This window comes from Notolabrus celidotus, chromosome 17, assembly GCF_009762535.1.
Source record: "Notolabrus celidotus isolate fNotCel1 chromosome 17, fNotCel1.pri, whole genome shotgun sequence".
Taxonomy (NCBI): domain Eukaryota; kingdom Metazoa; phylum Chordata; class Actinopteri; order Labriformes; family Labridae; genus Notolabrus; species Notolabrus celidotus.
Window position 1 is genome coordinate 8175628 of NC_048288.1, and position 20886 is coordinate 8196513.

General features: G+C 41.0%; 1 protein-coding gene across 1 annotated transcript in view; it reads left to right on the top strand.

Annotated features, from left to right (window-relative positions):
* The window catches only part of stau2 (staufen double-stranded RNA binding protein 2), a 135403-nt gene that overhangs the window by 57831 nt on the left and 56686 nt on the right, over window positions 1-20886 (top strand). Inside the window, exons 9-11 of the mRNA XM_034706321.1 lie at window positions 797-934; window positions 8186-8317; window positions 13160-13217. Coding sequence (XP_034562212.1) covers window positions 797-934; window positions 8186-8317; window positions 13160-13217 — 328 coding nt within the window. The remainder of the gene's footprint in view (window positions 1-796; window positions 935-8185; window positions 8318-13159; window positions 13218-20886) is intronic.

The following is a 20886-nucleotide window of genomic DNA, read 5'->3' on the forward strand; positions in this document are numbered from 1 at the left end:
AGTTTTTATTAAGATTTCAAAATATCCTCATCAGATATTTAATGATCTTCTAAAGATGTTTATGAGGGACGCATCCGGCTGAAAGTCTCCAGCTAACAGGGTCACGGTTTCAACCAAAACACCGTCCGATCTCTGTCACAGCTTTTTGAGTTAAAAAGGATTTTAAAGCCGTGTTGAAACGTCTTTGCTCCTCTCGCTTATCTCCTCTCACGTGTTGATTCAGTGAATCCATCTGTGATGAAATATAGCACCATCTAAAACAGCACCAGCTGAGTCTCTTCATGCTAACAGGCTAACTGTTGTGCTTCTATGGTGTCATCTGTGATGAATGGCATTTGTCTTTGTTTTACTGCCCTCTACCGGTCTGGTGGTGTAGTGCATTAACTTTTTTTTTCTCCTCCATACGTCACTGGCTTGATTTGCACAATCTACTTGGGACTTCAGCCTATGTTCGAAACAAAAACAACAATGGGGGCACAGGAAACTTTTAGTTCAGGGTAAAGTAGTTCTGGGGGCTAAAAGACCCGGAACTCTTGGTCGAAATGAATCTTTACATGGACAAATGTGTGAAGTTGGATGTTAGGAGGTTTTTTCCCTTCTCATTTCCTGTGTTATCCACTTATCTCTTTATCTTTTGCATCAGTCTACTACAGGAGAGTCTAATCTCATATCCGCTTACATATTAGAAGTTAATTCTCACACACCTACTGCACTATCAGCAGACCGCAGACGATCATGATAATATGATAACAGTGTGTTAATTGGAATTGACCATCATGTCTCCTCTTCCTCCCAGACGGGACCAGATTATGGTCAAGGCATGAATCCGATCAGCCGTCTGGCTCAGATCCAGCAGGCCAAGAAGGAGAAGGAGCCGGAGTACCTGCTGCTCTCTGAGAGGGGGATGCCCCGACGCCGGGAGTTCATAATGCAGGTAAACAATGTACTTAGGTTATATACATATATGTGTTGATCCAAGGGTTTGTTTAATCTTGGACTAGTACATTCTAATCTTAATGAAGTGGGATTGAGACAAGGACGGCTGTAGGGGTGGAAAATATGTATGCACAAGCAGAAAAGGGGCCCAGCTATCACCTGATAGTTTTACCCGTCATGGCCTCAGTGCTCCATCTTTGACTACACAAGATGCATTCAGGCAAAGTGTTGAGTGTAGGTTATAAGAGCTTTACCAGGTTTCAGAGCATAAAACACTCAATGCAGTGACACACCAAGTGGAAAAAATAAGTATCAGAACCACCTCTTGTGTATTGACCCCGGCCCTAATAAATCAGAACAGGGGTTAATGGGTTGGCGGGGCTCGACATTACAACTGGCCCACGTATGATTGACAGACCCGGTCCGGCTGATTGCAGGTTTCAGTGGCCCGCTCAGGCTAGTTAAAATACCTTCTTAAGGGATCATGTTGCCAAGAGATCACATCAAATACTTTCACATCGTTTTCCTGAGATACTGGGGTTTTGTCAGTGATTCTTGACATCTCGTTAATTACTGCTACAGCATCCTTTTTTACATGTGCACGCATGTCATAGTTGAAAGACGCTGCGGCCAACATCTTCACTGCTGTGACTCCAACACGTGTCTCCTGCTCGTACTTTAGAATCACTGCTTCCCTGCCAAAAGCTGAGCAAAAGTGAACACGTAAAGGAAGAAAATCACTAGAGGAGTGGAGGGATAGCTACGGGGAGTATGAAATGAGAAGGTAGAGAAAGTTTCAGGTGCACTGGTGAGACGCTGGATAATGCAACTAAAATTTTTGTTGCTAAATCTACCATCAATGCCGGGATATGTGGACGAGTAAGTTGAGTATAGTAGAGATGAGGTAGTTCTGTCAGCGTGTTGTAGGAATGACTTGTTACCCTCTTCTGATGTGGACATAAATCAGGATATCTGCTGATGAGCTGCAGCATGACTTCTGTTGACGATAACTATGTCAGCATAATCCAACACAGGGCTAACAGGTTAGCCAACCATAACATAAACCTGCTGACAATCATAGACAAGCAGGAAGTGCATAATAATAGTAATTGTCTAAGTATGTCGCCCCCTGTCAGTCAGAATGAGGTATTATATCCTGGGTCAGTGGGTACAATGGTGGCAAATTTAGCTTATTGTAAACCCCTGGTTGGTGGATGAGGTATAAACTTGAGATGATGCTGCAGAAACTTGGTGTGGATGCATTTATCCAAGATCAGAAATAAAGTGACTGTTATTGTTACTAAAGGGGGTTAACATGTGGCAAGCCATTTTAACATTTAATTCAAACACACTCCAGTCAATAACATATCATAACATAAAACCCAATTTCTCCAAAATTTAATTCTAGATAACTTTAAACTTTTACAAACGATGATGGGTCATTTTAACATTTAATGATTAGACTGAGTGTACATAACGAACACCTGTGATGAAATTCAAACATTTCAGACTTCCATATATTCATTCTTTCTGTCCAGAATTAATATTTCATAAACCTGCAAAAGTATTCTTCCCATTTCAGGGATCCACAATCCAATTCTTATTGTAATAATTATCCAAACTGAGAAATACCGTCCAGAGGTCTCTAAAACGTATTTCTGGATATCTGCAGGTGTTAGGTAGTATTGAAGATATCTAAGGGCCTGTTTCTACTGACTGCGTTTTTCTGCACTGGCAGCGCCCACAACAACCTCGATTCCAGAGCGCTTCTCACCAGCGCTTACTGTTGCTACATTACAAAACCAGTCCTGCGGTTCTTCTGCATCACCTAGTATTGACTGATAAGTCCGTTCAATGTTTCTCTGTGTGCTCCATGTTTGCTTTTATTCCAGAGAATGTTACAATGAAAATGTAAAAGCAGTTAAAAAATGCAACGTTGCATTAGCAGAAGCTCCACACCCGGAATGAAACTCTGAATAATAAGTGTGGTTAGTTTCCTCCATCCGTACTAGGACAGGTCGCTTCCCTGGTACAGGGGTAAAGGGTCTGACTCACATAGCAGAGGCAGATAGGTCCACTGCATGATGGATGCAGCAGGGGTTACACCAGTAAGAAGACTAAGAGGTTCTTGATGTTGATTGGTTGGTGTAGGAAAATAGCATATATGAGGCTGCGTGTATTTTCAGCTGTGAGCATGGAAACAAAAATCAGATGATGGTGATGGCATTTTTGTGCTCAGTACTGTGCACTAACAATGCTGAACTACATTGATCCTGTATGGAAATAGGCGCCGCCAGTACAAAAAATGCTGCTAGTTGAGACAGGCCCTAAAATTACACCCAAATATGTATATTGATAATAGGATATTTTGGATATTCAAAATTATGTAATTGGTATGTGGAACTTTTTTTTCATTGAGGCATCTGACACTGACATTATGGCTTGAAATATGAGTTATTAGATTGTGATGATTTAAAACTTCAGAATTCTGCTGCAGATATCCAAAATGTTTATTCTGGATGAGAAGGATCTAAAACATTAAGCTTGACATCATATCTCCTATAAAGAACAACAGTACGGATAACTGAAATGACAGCTTTGGACAGGACTGTTATTGTAAATATGTGAAATGCTCATTATACAAGGAAGAACACATTTCCAGACATCTCAAATGTATGTCCTGTGTAGCTGTTAAATCATAAAGAATCAGTGTAAACACGAGCTCCTGGCAGAATAAGAAAAATCGTCTGTGCTTGGACAAATACAGCCAGCAGCAACATTATATAACCTCTTTACAGTAGAACATGGTTTTCTCCAGAGACTATGATCTGGTGTCCTATTTCAGTCATGTGTGTCCAAACCTAAAATAAACTCAGCACACTTCATGCTGTAGGGAAAAGAGTTAATTTAGGCTTGAGAAACCTTTAAAGCATGAGGCCTTCACTTTACCACCACTTCTGATGTCCTGAGAAAAACTGTCATATCTAGAGTGAGCTCAGGGGGTGTATTATCTGCCCACCAAAGGACAATAACAGCTTCAAGCTCCTCTGTCTTTTATGATTCCTTTAAATGAAGTGTGAAAATGAGTGTTTAAGTGAAGTGAAATATGAATGTTTGGACAGATTAAATTGTTTTTATTGAGGTTATTCCAGTATGTAAGTAACAGCTGTAACATTTTGTATGTAGTAGATGATTTATATTTTAATTCCTCTTCTGTACACTTTTAGTATCTTGGACCTCCCTGTACTTCCTCTCACTCCCCCTTTCTCTCCTCTCTCACCCCTTCTTTTTCTCATCCTCCCCGATCCCTCTTAAACCTTTTCTGTTTGATATTCATTATTTTTATTGCACGCATATAAAGCTCAGAATGGCTGAGAACCCGCCTTTACAAGTCTATTTTCCTCGATGGAGCCGCCAACTCTTTTTTATTATATTAAATTGCCGTTTCAAGCTGTTGTTTTTAGTCAGTGAAGCCTGCAGACTGTCTTCAGTACTACAAATAGATAATAGAGTGTGTCCTATGTGGTGAGGAGCCAGAATCATTAACAGAAAACACAGTCACAGTCCTAATGCAGCAACAACCTTTCACCCTTAACTAAGTTGTGGATGATTTGCAGTTAATCACTCATCCAGTAAATAGAGCAGGACTTTATGTGGACAGGGGAATACCACAGCTAACAGATTCAGAGTAACTTCAGCTTCTTGGCTCTTAAAGAAGCTCTCTAACTGGTCCTGCATGATACGGGTAAGATTTTACAAAGTGCCATAACATTATTATTCAATAGTGCAATGGCAATACTAAAGGTGCTTTTCCACTGCAGGAACTTTCCCAAGGAACTAAGTACCTTTTGAGGAACTTGCCTTTCGACAGCAGGAACCAGGGGGTAGTTAATGTCCCTCCTGAAAAGTCCCTGCTCGGGGGTAATACTCTTCAAAGGTCCAGGAACTTTGGGGGTCAGGGCCTGCAGTGCTGAACATTTCTGATTGGAGTACCTGCAGTGGTTTTATTTCACTCACCGTCCTCAATAACATCGTCTCCTTCTAAGTGTTGATTCAAAGAATCAGTTTGTATGTCACCTTCTAAGGCGTCATCTTTGTTGTATGGCCTTCATTTCTTTCTTACTGCCCTCTACTGGTCTGGTGGTGTAGTGCTATTACTGTTATTGCTTCTCCAGACGTCACTGGCCTAATTTGAATAATATTCACGGGCCTCTTGGAAACGCACACATCAGTCGGCCACAGGAACCATTTAGTTCCTTGAAGAGTAATTCCTGGAATTACAGTTCCTGGTTCTTGTGGTCAAAAAGCACCTTAAGTGTGATTACACCAAAGACATCATATTTACTATAACTCCAAGTTCCATTAACGATCTGTTGTTCTACATATTTTACACAAGGGTGGAAAAAGTGAGTAAAATATGTAAGACAACTTACAGTACACTTACTGTGATAACATTTTAATCATGTAGAAGTAAAAATGTATTTATTTAAAATTCCTTTCAAGTACTGAAAACTTATTTTAACCCATGGAAGTCAGTGGTGAAAAGTAAGGTATGAACCCCAAATGATGTATAACTCTACCTTCCAAACTAATTGTTATGTCTCCTGTGGATATAACCAACAGGAGGCTCGATTTTATTGACTCTGGAGTTATTGAACATTTTTGCATCATCATATTTCAGTATAGTACTCTGTAGACCGCCCCTCCTCATTTGAGTAATGGCTCTGTGCAGAGAGGACAGTGTAAGCTGTGGAGCTTGCAGGACGGCTCCTGCTAATGAAAGTCAGAGTGTAGCTCTCGATCGTCCTCATTGTAGCTGTGATGAAGGGTTTGATTTCTTAAAGCGATGTTCTAGTGGTGAGTGTTGACCTAAAAGTAAAATGACTGATAGCAAACAAAACAGCCACCTAATTACTCCAACATGAGTTCATAAATATAGATTACTTTTTGCCCCTGTTTTTACACTATACTGTGTTTGTGTCTTGTCTCTCCTGAACCCCAAATAAATCAGAGAAGCTTTTCTTTTTCCAATAAACTGTGCCTTAATAATCTTATGAATCATGGATTATTCAGTTCTTTTGAGGAACTTTCCGTTTGTGTCAGTTTCGGCGCCCCTTGTGAACAAAGCTGTATCTCTACAGGCAATAAAAATCATGATACAGAAATTTTGTAGGTCTGAAAAGGGCAGCACTGTTAATTTCAACCTGTTTCATAACCAGTCAAAGACTCCACACAGGAGCTTTGAGAAAATGTTTTTAAAAGTCCAGCACATGTTCAAATGATTCAAAATCTAAACGTGGGATGAAGTTTCTTTTCTGGTTGTAATGGTTTCGTTTTTGGTTTCGATGAGCAACTTCAGGCTTGTTTCTAGAAATTGTCTTTCAAGGAATCATGTTACTGATTCAGTGAAACAGGTAGTGAAAGTAGTTGCCAGCAGTAATCAGGTTACATTGTGTATTTACAGAAAATGGCCTGAATGAGTTAAGATCACAAGATTGTGGCTAGAGTTTTTTCTTTACCCTGCGAGGGAATAGTTAGAAATGTGAGAATGGTGATGAAAATACGAAGCCTGGTGGCACCAGATCAATTCATCACTCAGTCTTTTTAATTTTACCAGAGAGGTTTAGCAATACCCGTAACCACAAACTGCTCTTGGTCCTATTACCATCCGTGTGTGAATGTGATTAGTTAATTCTGATGTTTCCCAAGTACACTTTGGCATGAGAACAGCGGGACCGGGGATCAAACCCCCCACCTTCCGATTGAGAGATGACCAACACTACCACTGAACCACTGCCGCCCCATACAATACGACACGACACGACATTGAATGAAACTATACAATTTGATACGATAAAGAATATAAGATACGACTTAAATAATATATAAGGCGATGCACATGCAGAAGTGACTCTGGAAGTGATGAACAGACCTGCAACCAATCAAAACAACAGTGTTGAATTAAAGTTGTTAATTGTTTTAATTGAAATACATCATCCAGTATCAGATTCAACAGACCTCCCTGTGGTGGAAGCTGCCATGTTGATTGTTTACGAAAAGGCTGAAGCAGCATCCTGTCGTCATCATACAGGACCCGCCTCTAAATACTGAAATATGATTGGTCAGGTGTATTTGAAGTGTATGGGAAGTTGTTTAGAGTGACAGCAGATGAGGTCCAGAGCGACCTGCTAATGAAAATAAATACAGGACTGATCTGTTGATGCCAGACTAGAAAAGACAAAAGGAACAGTTGATCGCTTTATTATCTACTCTAGTTATGTTAGTTTGTCGTTCTCCTATTGGTTGTCTTTCTTCTGAGTTATCCTAAATCCCAGTTAGCAGTCTGTTTCAAGCAAAGACAAAAACTTACAATGCTGGCAGAGGCTGTTTTAATTTATGTCAACGATTTAACTGCTCTCGTCTCCGCCTGTCTTTCTGTTTCTGTGTGTCTCCATCAAACTCCCTTTCCATAATCCTCATCTAAAGAACAGAGCTTCTCTTAGCAGGACAAATTCGGCCTCAAACATATCCTGCATTTCACTCTAACACACACACACACACACACACACACACACACACACACACACACACACACACACACACACACACACACACACACACACACACACACACACACACACACACACACACACTAGGCCCTGTGAGTGTATGCATTCTCTCACTGCTCTAAAATTTCAACATTTCCTAAAACAAGTCTATGTATGTGCAGAGAGGAAAGACCTCCACTCTGTTTGAAAGGTTTTTCAAATGTGTCATCATCTTTTGAAATATACAAAATAAGGATAGGGTTTATTTTAGCTGTTCAGAAATCTATTCAGATGAGCACTTACCCAGCATGTCAGACCACTTTGAGTAAGTGCACCGAGGCCTGCCTGTTCACAGAGGCTCTGGCTCCCAGGATGTTATTTGTAGAGAGTAATTGTTTGTTTGCATAACATAACGACGTTTGATATTCGCTTGGAAATATCTGCTTACATTCTGTGTGGACAGATTAAATGTTTCAGGCTCTCTGAAAAACAAACATGTCATTGGAGGCTTTTTGTGTAATGGAGGTTGTAGGGATGACTCGGCCGTAAAGTGTTATCAGCTGAGAGTTTGGAGTGTGACTGGAAGAGAAAATGTGTTTATCATAAGTTTCAGCCAGTTTGTCATGACATAAATGTGTCCATACAGCCATAAAACCACGTTGTGTATCTACAGATATTTTGTTCTCTATGCGTGTGTGCAGGTGAAGGTGAACAGCGAGGTTGCAACGGGAACAGGACCCAACAAGAAGGTGGCCAAACGGAACGCAGCCGAGGCGATGCTCCTTCAGCTGGGATACAAGGCCTCCACAGTCTCCCCTCCGACTCCCACTGAGGTACAAACTCCACCACACTCTGTATACCTAAACCAACTTGTATAATGTATAGCCAGTTTGTAAACAAGGCTCCCCTTTGTTTCATTTACTGCCTGATCACTGTGAGTGCAGGTAGTCTCTGATGAGTCTTAAACTGTTTGTATCTGCAGCAAGCGGCAACCTCCAGTCTAAAAGTATGAGTACAATGCGGAAGTGCTTAAAACTGCAGTTCATCGAGTGTCCACTTGAGGCTGGCTCCGGAAGTACCGGAAACCACATACACACCAATTCAAAAAAGCCGATCTTTACAGCAGAAATAAACATGTTTACAGCCTGGTACAAAAGACGAGTGTAGTCTGGATAGCTCATTTCTCGATTGGCACACACTGTACGGGAGGTGAATCTTTTTCTAACGCAGCAATTTTGAAGATATTGAGATTACGAGTCTTCCAATGAGAGGCACAGCTGACTTGACTGACAGGCGGTAACACTGTAGCTGTTGGCTAGGAGGCTCAAAGCCCGCCTTTTTACGTCACAATAGCTCAACAGCAGCAATATTGCTGCCGCCGCCAATTGGCCTCAAAACAGCTCTTCAGAAACAGATGGTTGACGTCACAGATACTACGTCCATTTTTTTTTTTAATACAGTCTATGGTTTGCAGTAGGGTTTGTAAAAAATACTTGGGAGAATATTTGGAGCATTGTATACCAACAAAACAGCTTTGTGCAATTAACATAGCATGTAGCTGTCACATAGGGGCCATAGACTGTATGACAGCAGCACAGTGAACTTTTTAAGTCCAACTACTGGAGTGAAAATGCAAAGGCCATGCGCCTCTGTGCCCCCAACTCTTCTCCGAATCCTGCGTCCATGTAACGGGTGAATGTTTAGTAATGTCCTATGTTCATTGCGCAGAAGAGAATAATCCATGTGCACGCTATCAGTCACCATTTTTAGGGTTTCATCAGGTGCGCCATCACCGATTATGTTTTCATATTCATAACATCATTACCATGTTCAGAAGCGGCTCCACCTGATTCAACTATTCATAAAGCCTTTGATCACGTGCACAGTAGATTAAAATTTTGACTTGTCACAGTAGGAACGGTGGTTACACAATTTTCGAAAGGGGCCACATGTTAACTGTGCTCGTGCATACATGCGCTTGCGTAACAAGTCCGCTCCAGTACTACTAACAATAGCACTACAACTCTGACAACTACTACCTGAAGTATGTGCACTACCTTGAAACCATAAGTAGCTTAAAACATAACCACATTTTAAAACACAGTGGAGTCTCTGTCAGGTCAAAATGTTGAGAAATGGATACCCAATGGAAAAGTATCAAACCCTTTATTGGCTTCATGAAGACAGTTCTGTTTAATCTACAGCTAAATGAAAGTGTTAAACTGACACTTTTTAAGCAAAGCAGTTGTTTCAATAACACTCTTTACTTGCAGCCTGATTTTACTTGAAACTACTGATCAGTTAGTTGAAAGTTTGATTGGACAGAGCAACCTGTTTTTAAAAGTTGTTTCTGATCATTTTAAGACTTTCAGACATTTTATAGCTCACGTGATGAAGCACACCGTAAAATTCAAAATATAAGTCATTCAAAGCGCAGTTTGTTTTGGGGGTTGACCCAGAGGGAGAAAGGTTTAAACTGCCCTTCTCTGTGAAGACTACCGTTGCCACATGTAGTCTCTTCATCTGTTTTCATCATCCTGCTAGTGCAGTAGTTGAGCCCACTAGCGGTAGTTAAGTACCTATGGACCCACTACCAATGACCAACGAGCTGTGACTCGTGTCATCCACCTCTTCTAGTCACCTGTTGTCTTGACTTGTGGTGTGTTTTCAATCAGACCAGCACTCTAACACTGTTGTTAAAATGCTTCTCTTTGCATATGATACTGATAAATACTGTATAGGTTGCACCAGTGTATAGGATGAAGCTTACTTTTTATAATGATACAACCCGCTTATTGCAGCTTTTATCCTTCAGTTGCACTTCAGGTTCTGAGGCGTTGTAATATTTATCAGGATTAGATTCACAAACTACTGTTGAACATAGATGGTTGCTCAAAGTGTCTCAATGTAACAGACTTTTTGATTTCTTCTGCTCATTTCTTCCTCCCTCAAAGGCCCTGTGAGCAAATTATGAGCTGCTTATGAAATGGACAGATATTTAAGTTAAGTAAAGAAAAAAACCTGGCAACAGAGAAAGAGGGGGCTCATGGGTCATTAGTCAGAACCTAACAAGTAGCAGCCTCATCTCAGTCATGTGGCTGCTGCATCTCTTTCAGACTGACACACTCAGTTAAAGCATTTCTATAATTATAGTGTACATGATGTAATTAGATTGCACTTTGTAATGTCATTTGTGCATCAAATTACCTGTTTTCACAAACATTTCTACGAACATGCGTTTTCTACCAACGAAGAACAAACGTTTGAACACACTGAGATGTATCTACAGCATTTTGCAATTGGTATTCCACCCCTGCTTGGAGGGCAGCACCTGTACAGCTGTGTGCAGAAAGATTACATAAATCTCCACTCTCATTTTGTCTATACCCTATCTCATCTCTCACAAGCTGTGCAGAATCGTACAAAAGCTGATAGCCAGTCAATTTTCAGATTCATCAGAGGTCCTCGTGCTGCTGACCTGTTATGCAACCTGTTCAGCTCCTCTGAACCGACGGTGTGTTTTTGAAAAGCATCCATTGATCTCCATCATCTTTATTCACCTCATCGGTTTTCAAGCTCAAGGGAGCAGATTCAGATAGAGACAATGTTACATAACCAGGCTTTGTGTAGAATATTCACCGCTCCCCTGACAGCTCATTAGTCTGATATGTGCTGCTGCATATATCTCACTTAGACAGCCATACCATGGAGCCAAAGGATGGCCTTTTGCTCTAATCAGAATCTATGGAGAAGGTTGTTTTTCTCTGAAGATACCACAACCCAGATCAAAGTCAACACTCCCCTCTATTTTTATCTTACGTCATGACACGACACAACATGATTTAATACGATACAATCACTAGGAAAAAGTGTTAATGGACTCAATGGTGTCAATATAACGCCTTCTCTGGGCTTCTGACCGCTCAAAGTGCTTTTACATCACATGCCACATTCACGCAATCCCCCTGACATTCACACACTATAGGCAGAGGCTGGTTTATGAAACACTAACTAATCACTTTCACACACTGATAGCACAGCACAGGGGGCCGTTTGGGATTAAGTGTCTTGCCCAAGGACCTGGAGACAAACCCCCGACCTTCAGATTGAGAGTCGACTGACTCTACCACTGAGCCCCAGCCGATACAATGCTATACAATGTGATACCAAGCGATACGAAGCAATATGATACGATGCGGTGGGATACGGTGCGATGCGATGTGGTACGGTACGATGTGATGCAATGGGATATGGTGCGATGCAATACGATGCAATACGATGTGAGGCAATACATCACAATACGACATGACGCTAAATGACACAATACAATATGATATGATACAAAACTGCATGATACAACAGGAATCAACATGAAATCACAATACACAATGCAATCCCCAACAGCATGATACAAAACGACAAGATTCAGTACTGTACTATATAAAATGATACGACTGATGACAGGACACTACATGAAATGATACGATACCATACAAGAGGACACAATACAATACAATGTGATACGACACAGCAGGACACCAAATGACACGATGAAACAAAACACTACACTACGTGAAATTACAGGGTGTGATCCAACTCTACATGATGGGATACGACACAGAATGATACAACACGACACAAATCACATGACAAGAAATGATAAGATACCGCCTGCACGAAAAACTCTCTAGCTGCATGTGTCAGCGAGGCAGTTTCAAACAAAGCACACAGTTTCTGTTTGCATCTTTGTTATCACCTTTGAACTACTCTAGGTTTATGCAGAGAGTATTTCAGAATTATGAATGTTTTCTGTAGGGATTTAATGTGACATTTGACTCACATACGATACAAAACAAAATGATAAATGTAACTTTTTTTTTTTGAGGGTGTGATTAACCAAGTTTATGATCAAGCTTAAGGGAAAAGATTGCTTCATACAACTGCAGTTTGGTTTGATTCAATTTGTCAGTTTGACTGCTCTGCACCTCAGTAACTTAGTTTTGACAACATATGTGCTTTTATTTTGAAAGCACACAGAAGGGGATGCCGCTAGATTAGAAAGTTATGGGAGTAAATAAAAGTGTTCACTGTTACCTGCAGAGACTCATGATACTTATGTACGCAAGGAGGAGAGAGAGATAATTACCACTAGTTAATTGATCTGTAGATATATTGTCTTTCTTTGTGTCTCTCTTCATCTTTCTCATCCTCCCTCTCTGTTTGGGAGCTCTGCTGCGCTACATTCCCACCGTGGGATTGTGGGTAATCTGTGCTCAAGTGTGACGACAGTCGAAGGGGGGTGCATGCGATTGTTTACAGCCATGTCATCTCCTCAGCTGTCACACACATCAGAAATGATTTGTTCTTCAGTTTCACACACGTGTGTTTGAGGCGGTGTGTGTTTATGCAGGCAGACACGCATACCACAGCAGAAGTAACACACTGAATAGGAGCCTTTTTTCAAGTGACTAAACACTGACAACCCCCCTAATTAAGTAGCTGGCGTAGATAGACAGACACAGGCTCCTTAAGCATCCCCTCCTGTGAGTGCTCGTCTCTTTGTGGCCTGAACAGTAGGAAGGAACTCGTCTGACATGCGTGAAGAAGCTGTCTGTTCAAGAATCTACATCTCTCTTACCTCCCCCCTTTCTCCCCTTCTCTCTGCATCGCTACAGATGGACAACAAAGGCTGGAACGGACAAAAGGCGCCATTTACCGAAGCAACGAGTAACAGTGAGTATCCGCACGTCTCCCTCTGTCTCTTTCCATTTCCTCCTCCTTCTTCCTCTCTCTCCCCTCTGTCCTGCAGGTGGTTTTAGCCGCCGAGATGGCCCGGCGTTTAATCTCTGTGACTGGTCAATGGGCTGCTGACTGTCAGCTTAATGGGCCGTGCGTCCTCGTGGGGAGCCTGCGAATTCAGGCTCATTCACGCAGGCTTACAGGGCCGGCACACTGGGGCCCACCGGGGAGTCCCTCCATTGCCTTCCTGTGCAAAAAAAAAACGTAAAAAAAGAACACCATAGCCTTTCACTCAGGATTAACACACAAGCCCACTGCAGCACAGATTCACGCACACATAGACATAATCCTACGAAAGAAGACACAAAACTGCCAGGCAGGAAGTGTTGTGATAAGATAAGAGGACGCATATGAAGAAAGATATATCTGAGTTAGCTGTGTGTCTCTTCCAGCTGTAGACAAAATAATATGAAGAGCTTATGAAAAACGTACTGGAACTGTGAAGCAACTTAATCATCCTCCTACTGCAAGCACAGAGGGAGCACATTCAGCTATCAGCGGTATAGATAGATACTTTTAACTGGTTCACTGGATACTTGAACTACTCAAAGACTCTACAGATATGTAAGTCACTCAGAGGATTAATCCCTCCACATGTCCCATGCCCCTAATGAGGCTGGTATTTGGGGTTTTATTGAAACATCTCACCAGATAATTGTTGGATTACGGAGAATTTTCCCCTTGGGATGAGCTGTAACAACTTTCTACCATTTACATCCAGAACTATCTTCCTCAACTAGGGATGTGTACATCCAGTCAACTAATCGATTAAACGTCATCACCAGAATAACTGGTATGTTAAACAGTAAAGGAATATTTTTACGAGTGGTCGACCAATGTCAGCTTTTCAATGTCCAATGCCGATAATTAGAGAGCAGGTCGGCTAAAGCCAAAGCTTTTTTTGCATTTGATGAAATACAACATTTTAATGATTTCAAATGAGAAACAAGTCATGTGTTATTCCATAATTTCGGCACATTACAATCTAAGATACATGGTGACCGGTATCTTAGCAGTAACGTGTTTTAGATGGATTTTTAATTAGTTCATGAAAAAGAAAAATTCATTAGAGCTGCTGTTGGTAGGATTGTTGTCAAATACGTTACTTTTTTCCTGCTGGGTTTGGAGAAAAGGTCATAATACCAATCGGTACTCATCAGTAAGTGAAGTAATTTGAGACTATTGCGAAATCTCTGTGTTTTCCAATGCCTATGTACAAAGGAATGTTATTATTCCTCTCGTTCCCGTTATGACGGACCAATAATAGCTAATCTCCAGTCCTCCATGCTGATTGGTTGAGGGGCGGCCCCTACTACGTCTTTCGATTGGTTATGATTCTGGCACTATCATGAGTGAGCACAGAGAAGGGAGGGGGGTGGGGGCCAAGAGGAAATCTGGTTGGGAGGGATGGTGTTGACATTCAAAGTCCCTCTCTCTGAACAGATGTTTACTCTGTGACTACCAACAGCAGCTTTAAGTAGTGCTTCAAATGTCATGACACGATTGATATTTATATCAGAAACAGTATTAAACTGCATTATAGTATATATCATAACAGAATCTACACATTATCAAGTAACTAACTTTCTCTCCACCTTCCAACAACTGTCCCAAACCATGTTTTTATGTTTGTTTATGTTTGTTGATAAAATCAAAAAGCTAATCCAAGCCAACAAACTCATTAAAAAAGCATAACAGCATCCACTCAAATTGCACAGCCTGCTCATATTCCATTGAGTGGCTGAAGGCAACACTGACGAGGCTGCCTGCAGTGTCTGCAGACATTATTTATTTTTTGTTTTCTATCAGCCAGTGCAGACATTGGACGATCATTTCAAATTGCCAATAATCGGCACTGATTAATCCGCCTATCTGTATCTGTCTGTCACTAGCCGCTAACAAGGGTTGTAGCTCCAGTTAATGTCCACTGCCATGCTTTTTTAACTTGACTGGTGAAGGTGGAGAGAGCTAGCGATGTTCGCTGTTAGTATTCCACCTGAGATAGCGAGGTAGCATCAGAAGGACAGAGTGGGGATTTCCACATGGCAGTTTATTATACAGAAATGAACAGTCAACCTTATAAAACTAGGTCTCCACAACTCTGTATATGACAGACAAACACAGAAAGGTAGTGCTACTAGGTATTGCAGCAGTATTACAACAATTATATTCTGACTGTTACACTTTGTTGCTCTACTACCTGGATGTAAACAAGCACAGATGATAGATTGCGTGTCAGAGTGCGTCACGTCACAGTTTGACAGTATTTGGATCTAGAAAATGGATATCAGTTTATTTGTAGGCTGTGCCTATTTTAACTGGCTCTGGAGAACACATAACCAGCACAGGTATGTAGACGTTAACCTGCAAGAAGGACTGAGTTGCTGAGCTGCTAGCTCTGCTAATGTTAGCCACACCCTGCAAACCAATATGACAGACTCTGTGATCCTGTGTTAAGTTGTGGTAAGTAAATCGTGCTCAGGCTGTTTTCTGAGAGTTTTTTCACCTTTAGACTTCTTCATTAGAATTTGTAGAGGACGCTGGTCGCTTCACAGCATCCTTAGCCTCAGCTGGAGTCTTGTCAAAGATTAAAGAAAACCAGAGACAAATGAAGCGACAAAGAACAGACCACCTTCTTAGTCACTGTCTGGTTTGACAAATCTTCTACTAATGGACGTTTTTAGTGTAGACAAACAGAGTTTCTTCATGACAGGATTTATGTCGAATATACATGGGAATGTGATGGCCTTAAGGGATATTTCATTTACAGCAGTGTTTGGACTCTTCACTAAAAAGCACAAGGATGCAATTTTGCAGGAAACAGCTGGTCTGCATCAGCTGTATTTGTAGTTAAATTGGCTGTCTTCTCTGTAATCAAAATAAAAACGACAAAAAAATCCTTCCTCTCACAAACTCTATTTCAAGACTTCATGTTCTATTTTCAGTTCCCTGGTTCGCAGAGTCTGGCAGCACAATTATTTTTCCATGTATTTCACATGAAGTTTAGTAAGTTAATATTCATTACAGGTGCAAAAAGTTATGCAAAGAATCCTTCGTCATGATGTTGCTTAAGCAGATTTATGTGCATCGTAATATCCAAGCTTGACTTGTGATGGCCCAGCTGGATGAAAGGACACACTGCGAGCGGTTTCACGCTGGTTGCCAGCAGAAGTAAATGCCAGCAGCTTGAGAAAGAGCAGTTTAGGGGACGAATGAGCGGTCTGCAGTGTGGAGCAGCAGAGTGGAAAACAAACAGATAGCCTTATTAGATTCAAATGTGCTGTTGTCACTCGCCTCTAATGGGGGCTTTTGGCAGAGCAGCGGTGCTCTAACATGGCATCCAGCTTCAGTCAGGAGAGGAGAATAGATGTTAAGTTTCAGCTTTCCCATGTTTGAATGTACAAAACAGCCTGGTAAGACTAATCACTCTGACTTATTTAGTTTGCTTAATGCTGGTCCTGAATCTAAATCAAGAATCCTACAGGAACCTGACACAACTTCTGCAGACCTCATGTGTGATTTGCTCCGATTTCCTCAAAGATATATCATCTAAATGATGTTTATAGATAAGTGCTTCCTGGCTGGGGTAAACTATTTTGGTGCTTGTGGTTTCTATGGTAGCCCGAGATCCAGGCATTGCCCAATACCTCCAGAGAAGAGCCCCCTGGGAAACGAAGTCTTCCTTATATGGTCATTGCTCCTATTGTTGGCTTTAAGCGTTGCTTTGGTCCCGTGCCATTCCCACTCATAGTTTATCTCACACTCGGCATGAGACTTAACTATCTGCTAATCACCCCCTTTATAGTTGCCCAAACCGCACAACACTCACACCACGATAATGTCTGAATAATGTTTATTGCATAAACACCGTTTACAACTCATTCAAACAGATACAGCTGCTCTCAGTTTTCTGTCTCTGGTTGCTGAATGGAAGATGTTTCTCGTTTGTCAGTTGTTTTGATGGATTGAGCTTTTTATTGAATAGAAGTGGGGATAACTGAATCAGTGTGCAGAACTGCACCCTGTAAAAATAAGCTCTGCCCTCGGCATGGTTGTAACACTTTTCATACGATAAATAGTGATAAATGTGTCAATATGTGCAAAAAAGTGTATTTATGAGTAAACATGTTAGAGTTATTTCTATTCAGTCATTTCTGTTCAGTCAACGATTCTATTTGCTTCTTCTTCCTCTTCTTCTTCTTCCTGTTCTCGTGGATGTTTGGACAACTTTTACAAGTGTTTAAATTACAGGCGTAGTTTCACAGCTCAGTTCGTTTAGCTTGTTAATAAAACTTTACAAGAACTTTTTAAGTTCAAGTTAACAACAGCTCAGAAAATCTTTGCTGTGCTAAGTCCTCCACCTGTTGCAGCTCTTTGGTGGCACACTGTGGCCTTTAAACATTTGGCTGTAGTTTCTGGGTCGGCTTGATGTATCCCTGTATAAAACATTGTGCGCACTACAAGTCAAAGGTTTGGACACACCTTCTCATTCAAGGGTTTGTATTTATTTTAATTATTTGAAACACTGTAGAATAATACTGAAGACATTAAAATTATGAAAGAACATATATGGAATTATTTATTGAACAAAAAAGTGTTAAACAAAGCAGAATATGTTTTATATTTTAGATTCTGTAAAGTAGCCCCCTTTTTCCTTCATGACAGCTTTGCACACTCTTGGTATTCTCTCAGTCTGCTTCATGAAGTGGTCTCCTGGAATGGTTTCTAATTAACATGAGCCTTGTCAAGAGTTCATTTGTAGAATGACTTGCCTTCTTAATGTGTTTGAGACCATCAGTTGTGTTGTTCAGAGGTAGGGTTAGTACATAATTGATAGCCCTATTTGACTACTGTTGTAACCCAGATTATGGCAAAACCAGATTATTTCATAGTTTTGATGTCTTCAGTATTAATCTACAATGTTGAAAATAACTCAAATAAATACAAACCAATGAATGAGAAGGTGTGTCCAAACTTTTGACTGGTAGTGTAAGTTAAGATGACATTCCTTGTGTTGCAACATAAGCAAAGGGAGGGGCAGTAAAGTCACCATAAAGTCAAATAATGCTGCTGGTCATTTTGCAGTTTTGCTCCAGAGACACCAAGAGCATTGGCAACACTTGTATGTGTCTTTTTTACTAACTGGATGGTTACTTATAGCTAATATATAAGGTTTAAGGCTGCACGGTGGTGCAGTGGACAGCGCTGGTTTGAATCCTAGACCGTTCAGGTGCCTTTCTATGTGGAATTTTCATGTTCATGCATGAAGGCGGCTTCCTCCCATGGTCTGAAACATGCCCATCAGGTTGATTGGTTACTCTAAATTACCCTTAGGCATGATTGGTTGTTTGTCTGTACATGTTAGCCCTGTGATAGGCTGGCAACCGGTGCAGTGCCCAATAACCTCCCAGTCCTTGTTGATGACGCAGACACCTGAGGTTAGAGGTGGAAGCAGCATATGGATTTTAATAACATAGGTTGGTTCAAAGTGACTCGTATGTCAGACAGGAGTGGAAGCAATCGCAGACAGAATAGCAACTTGTGTATTTGTTCCATTTGAAGAGCTCGATATGAAAGTCAGACAGCTGGATGTTTTTCCTCTCAGAGAGGTTGAAAACAGTAATTTGTTTATATAATTATTAGGTGTCACTTTGGAGCCCAGTGCCCAGTGCCAGCAGCTCCTACTATCGGTCTTACCACTATCATCTCTATCTATCTTTTCATCTCCCTCTTTCCAACCACAACTCTGTCTCACTCTCAGCAGATGTGTGTCTAACAGGAGTCTGGTCCTGCTGGAGGTTTCTGCCTGTTAAAGGAAGTTTGTCCTTACCACTGTAACTATCTCAATGCTGCAAAGTGCTCTGCTCATGGTGGATTAAGATGAGATCAGACTGAGTCCTGTCTGTAAGATGGGACTGGATCTTATCCTTTCTTGATGTTGGGTCTTTGTTAATAATAGAACATAGAGTATGGTCTAGACCTGCTCTGTTTGGAAAGAGTCTTCAGATAACTTTTGTTGAGATTTGTTGCTATATAAATAAAGATTGATGATTGATTGATTGATTGATTGATTGATTGATTGATTGATTGATTGATTGATTGACAAGTCTTGTAGGATTTTGTCATGTTATCTTATCAAAAGATACTTCTGTTTTAATTAAAGGAAAGTCAGCCACATCATTTAAAACTAAAGTAGCTGTTTACACTCATCAGCTTTTTTTGTCATTGAAGGGTATTCCTTCTGTTTGAGGATGTTGTTGAAAAGTTGCTGACTGTAATGGTGATATTATAAACTTCAAAATGATCCACTTGCAGAATGGTGTTTTACCTAAAGCATAGTTGTTGGAGGTTGATGGCCTGATCACTTGCAAATGTGTAAGTAGGAGTGTGTGACATACATAACATCAGTGCTTGTAGTAAATAATGATCTTTAAGAAGGCCAGAGGGCTGAAACATCATCATATCAAAGAAAACTGTGTATGGAATCAGAGTGTGTTACGCTTTTTTCATGCATAGCCCAGATAAGTGATCACAAATGGTTCACCATTCTCAAAACCCATCTGATGACCAGCGGTAAGCCACACACAACTTCAAGCCAAGACTTTGTGTTTGCAGTCCATTTAACAACTGGGGAAAAGACTGTTTGTTCACATGAACTCAACTCATTACATGATCCCTCATAGAGCACTTGTTCATTTGTGAGTCTCAGTTTCACTGTAAATAGTGAGCTACACAGAGGCTTCACGATATGTATTTGAAAGAGAAACCGCTCTTGTTGAAGTCTTATGTTTGCCAAAATAACATCAGCATGATGCAGATTTGCAAAAAGTAACAGTGAAGTCCATCTGTCCGTCCGTCCGTCCGTCCGTCTGTCCGTCTGTCCGTCTGTCTGACCGTCTGTCTTTCTGTCCGTCCGTCCGTCCGTCCGTCCGTATTTCTGTCCGTCTCTCTTTCTGTCTGTCTCTCCGTCTGTCTGTATTTCCGTCCGTCCGTCTGTCCGTCCATCAGTCCGTCTGTCTGTCCGTCTGTCCGTCCATCTGTCCGTCAGTCTGTCCGTCAGGAGAAGAGAAACGCTTCTGAAATGCTTGGTCATAAAATGTCAATCAGTTTAATCATTTCTGATGCATTCTGGGAAGTTATGTAATCTAAACACTGATTTGTTTTTGCGACACAGCATCAAGCAGATTTGCTGCTCAAGTTTAAACGTTATCAAGAACAGATTGTTGCTGCACATGCATGCAGATATCTGTTTATAGAGATGAATTAATTGTCCTCAGATTGGCCAAAATGGGAGCAGGGATGTTGTTATGACAGATACATGCTGCAGGCTGCATGCTTTTGCTCTCCATATGGACATTTTTTCCACACTGTGCACACCAAAGCCTGATGATATGGGATTAGCCCATACAACTTGGACTACAGATGTACTTCAAAGAAAACCAGAACAGCTACATTCCAAACAGAGCTCTTTTCTTCATTGTGTGAGGCAAAGTGGAAGAAAATAGGCAAATGTGTCGCAGGCTGTTCACTTATGGCTCTTGCCTTTTGCTCTTGCTCTTCCAAATGAAGCACAAGCCATCCCTCAACCACTTGCACGTGTGTG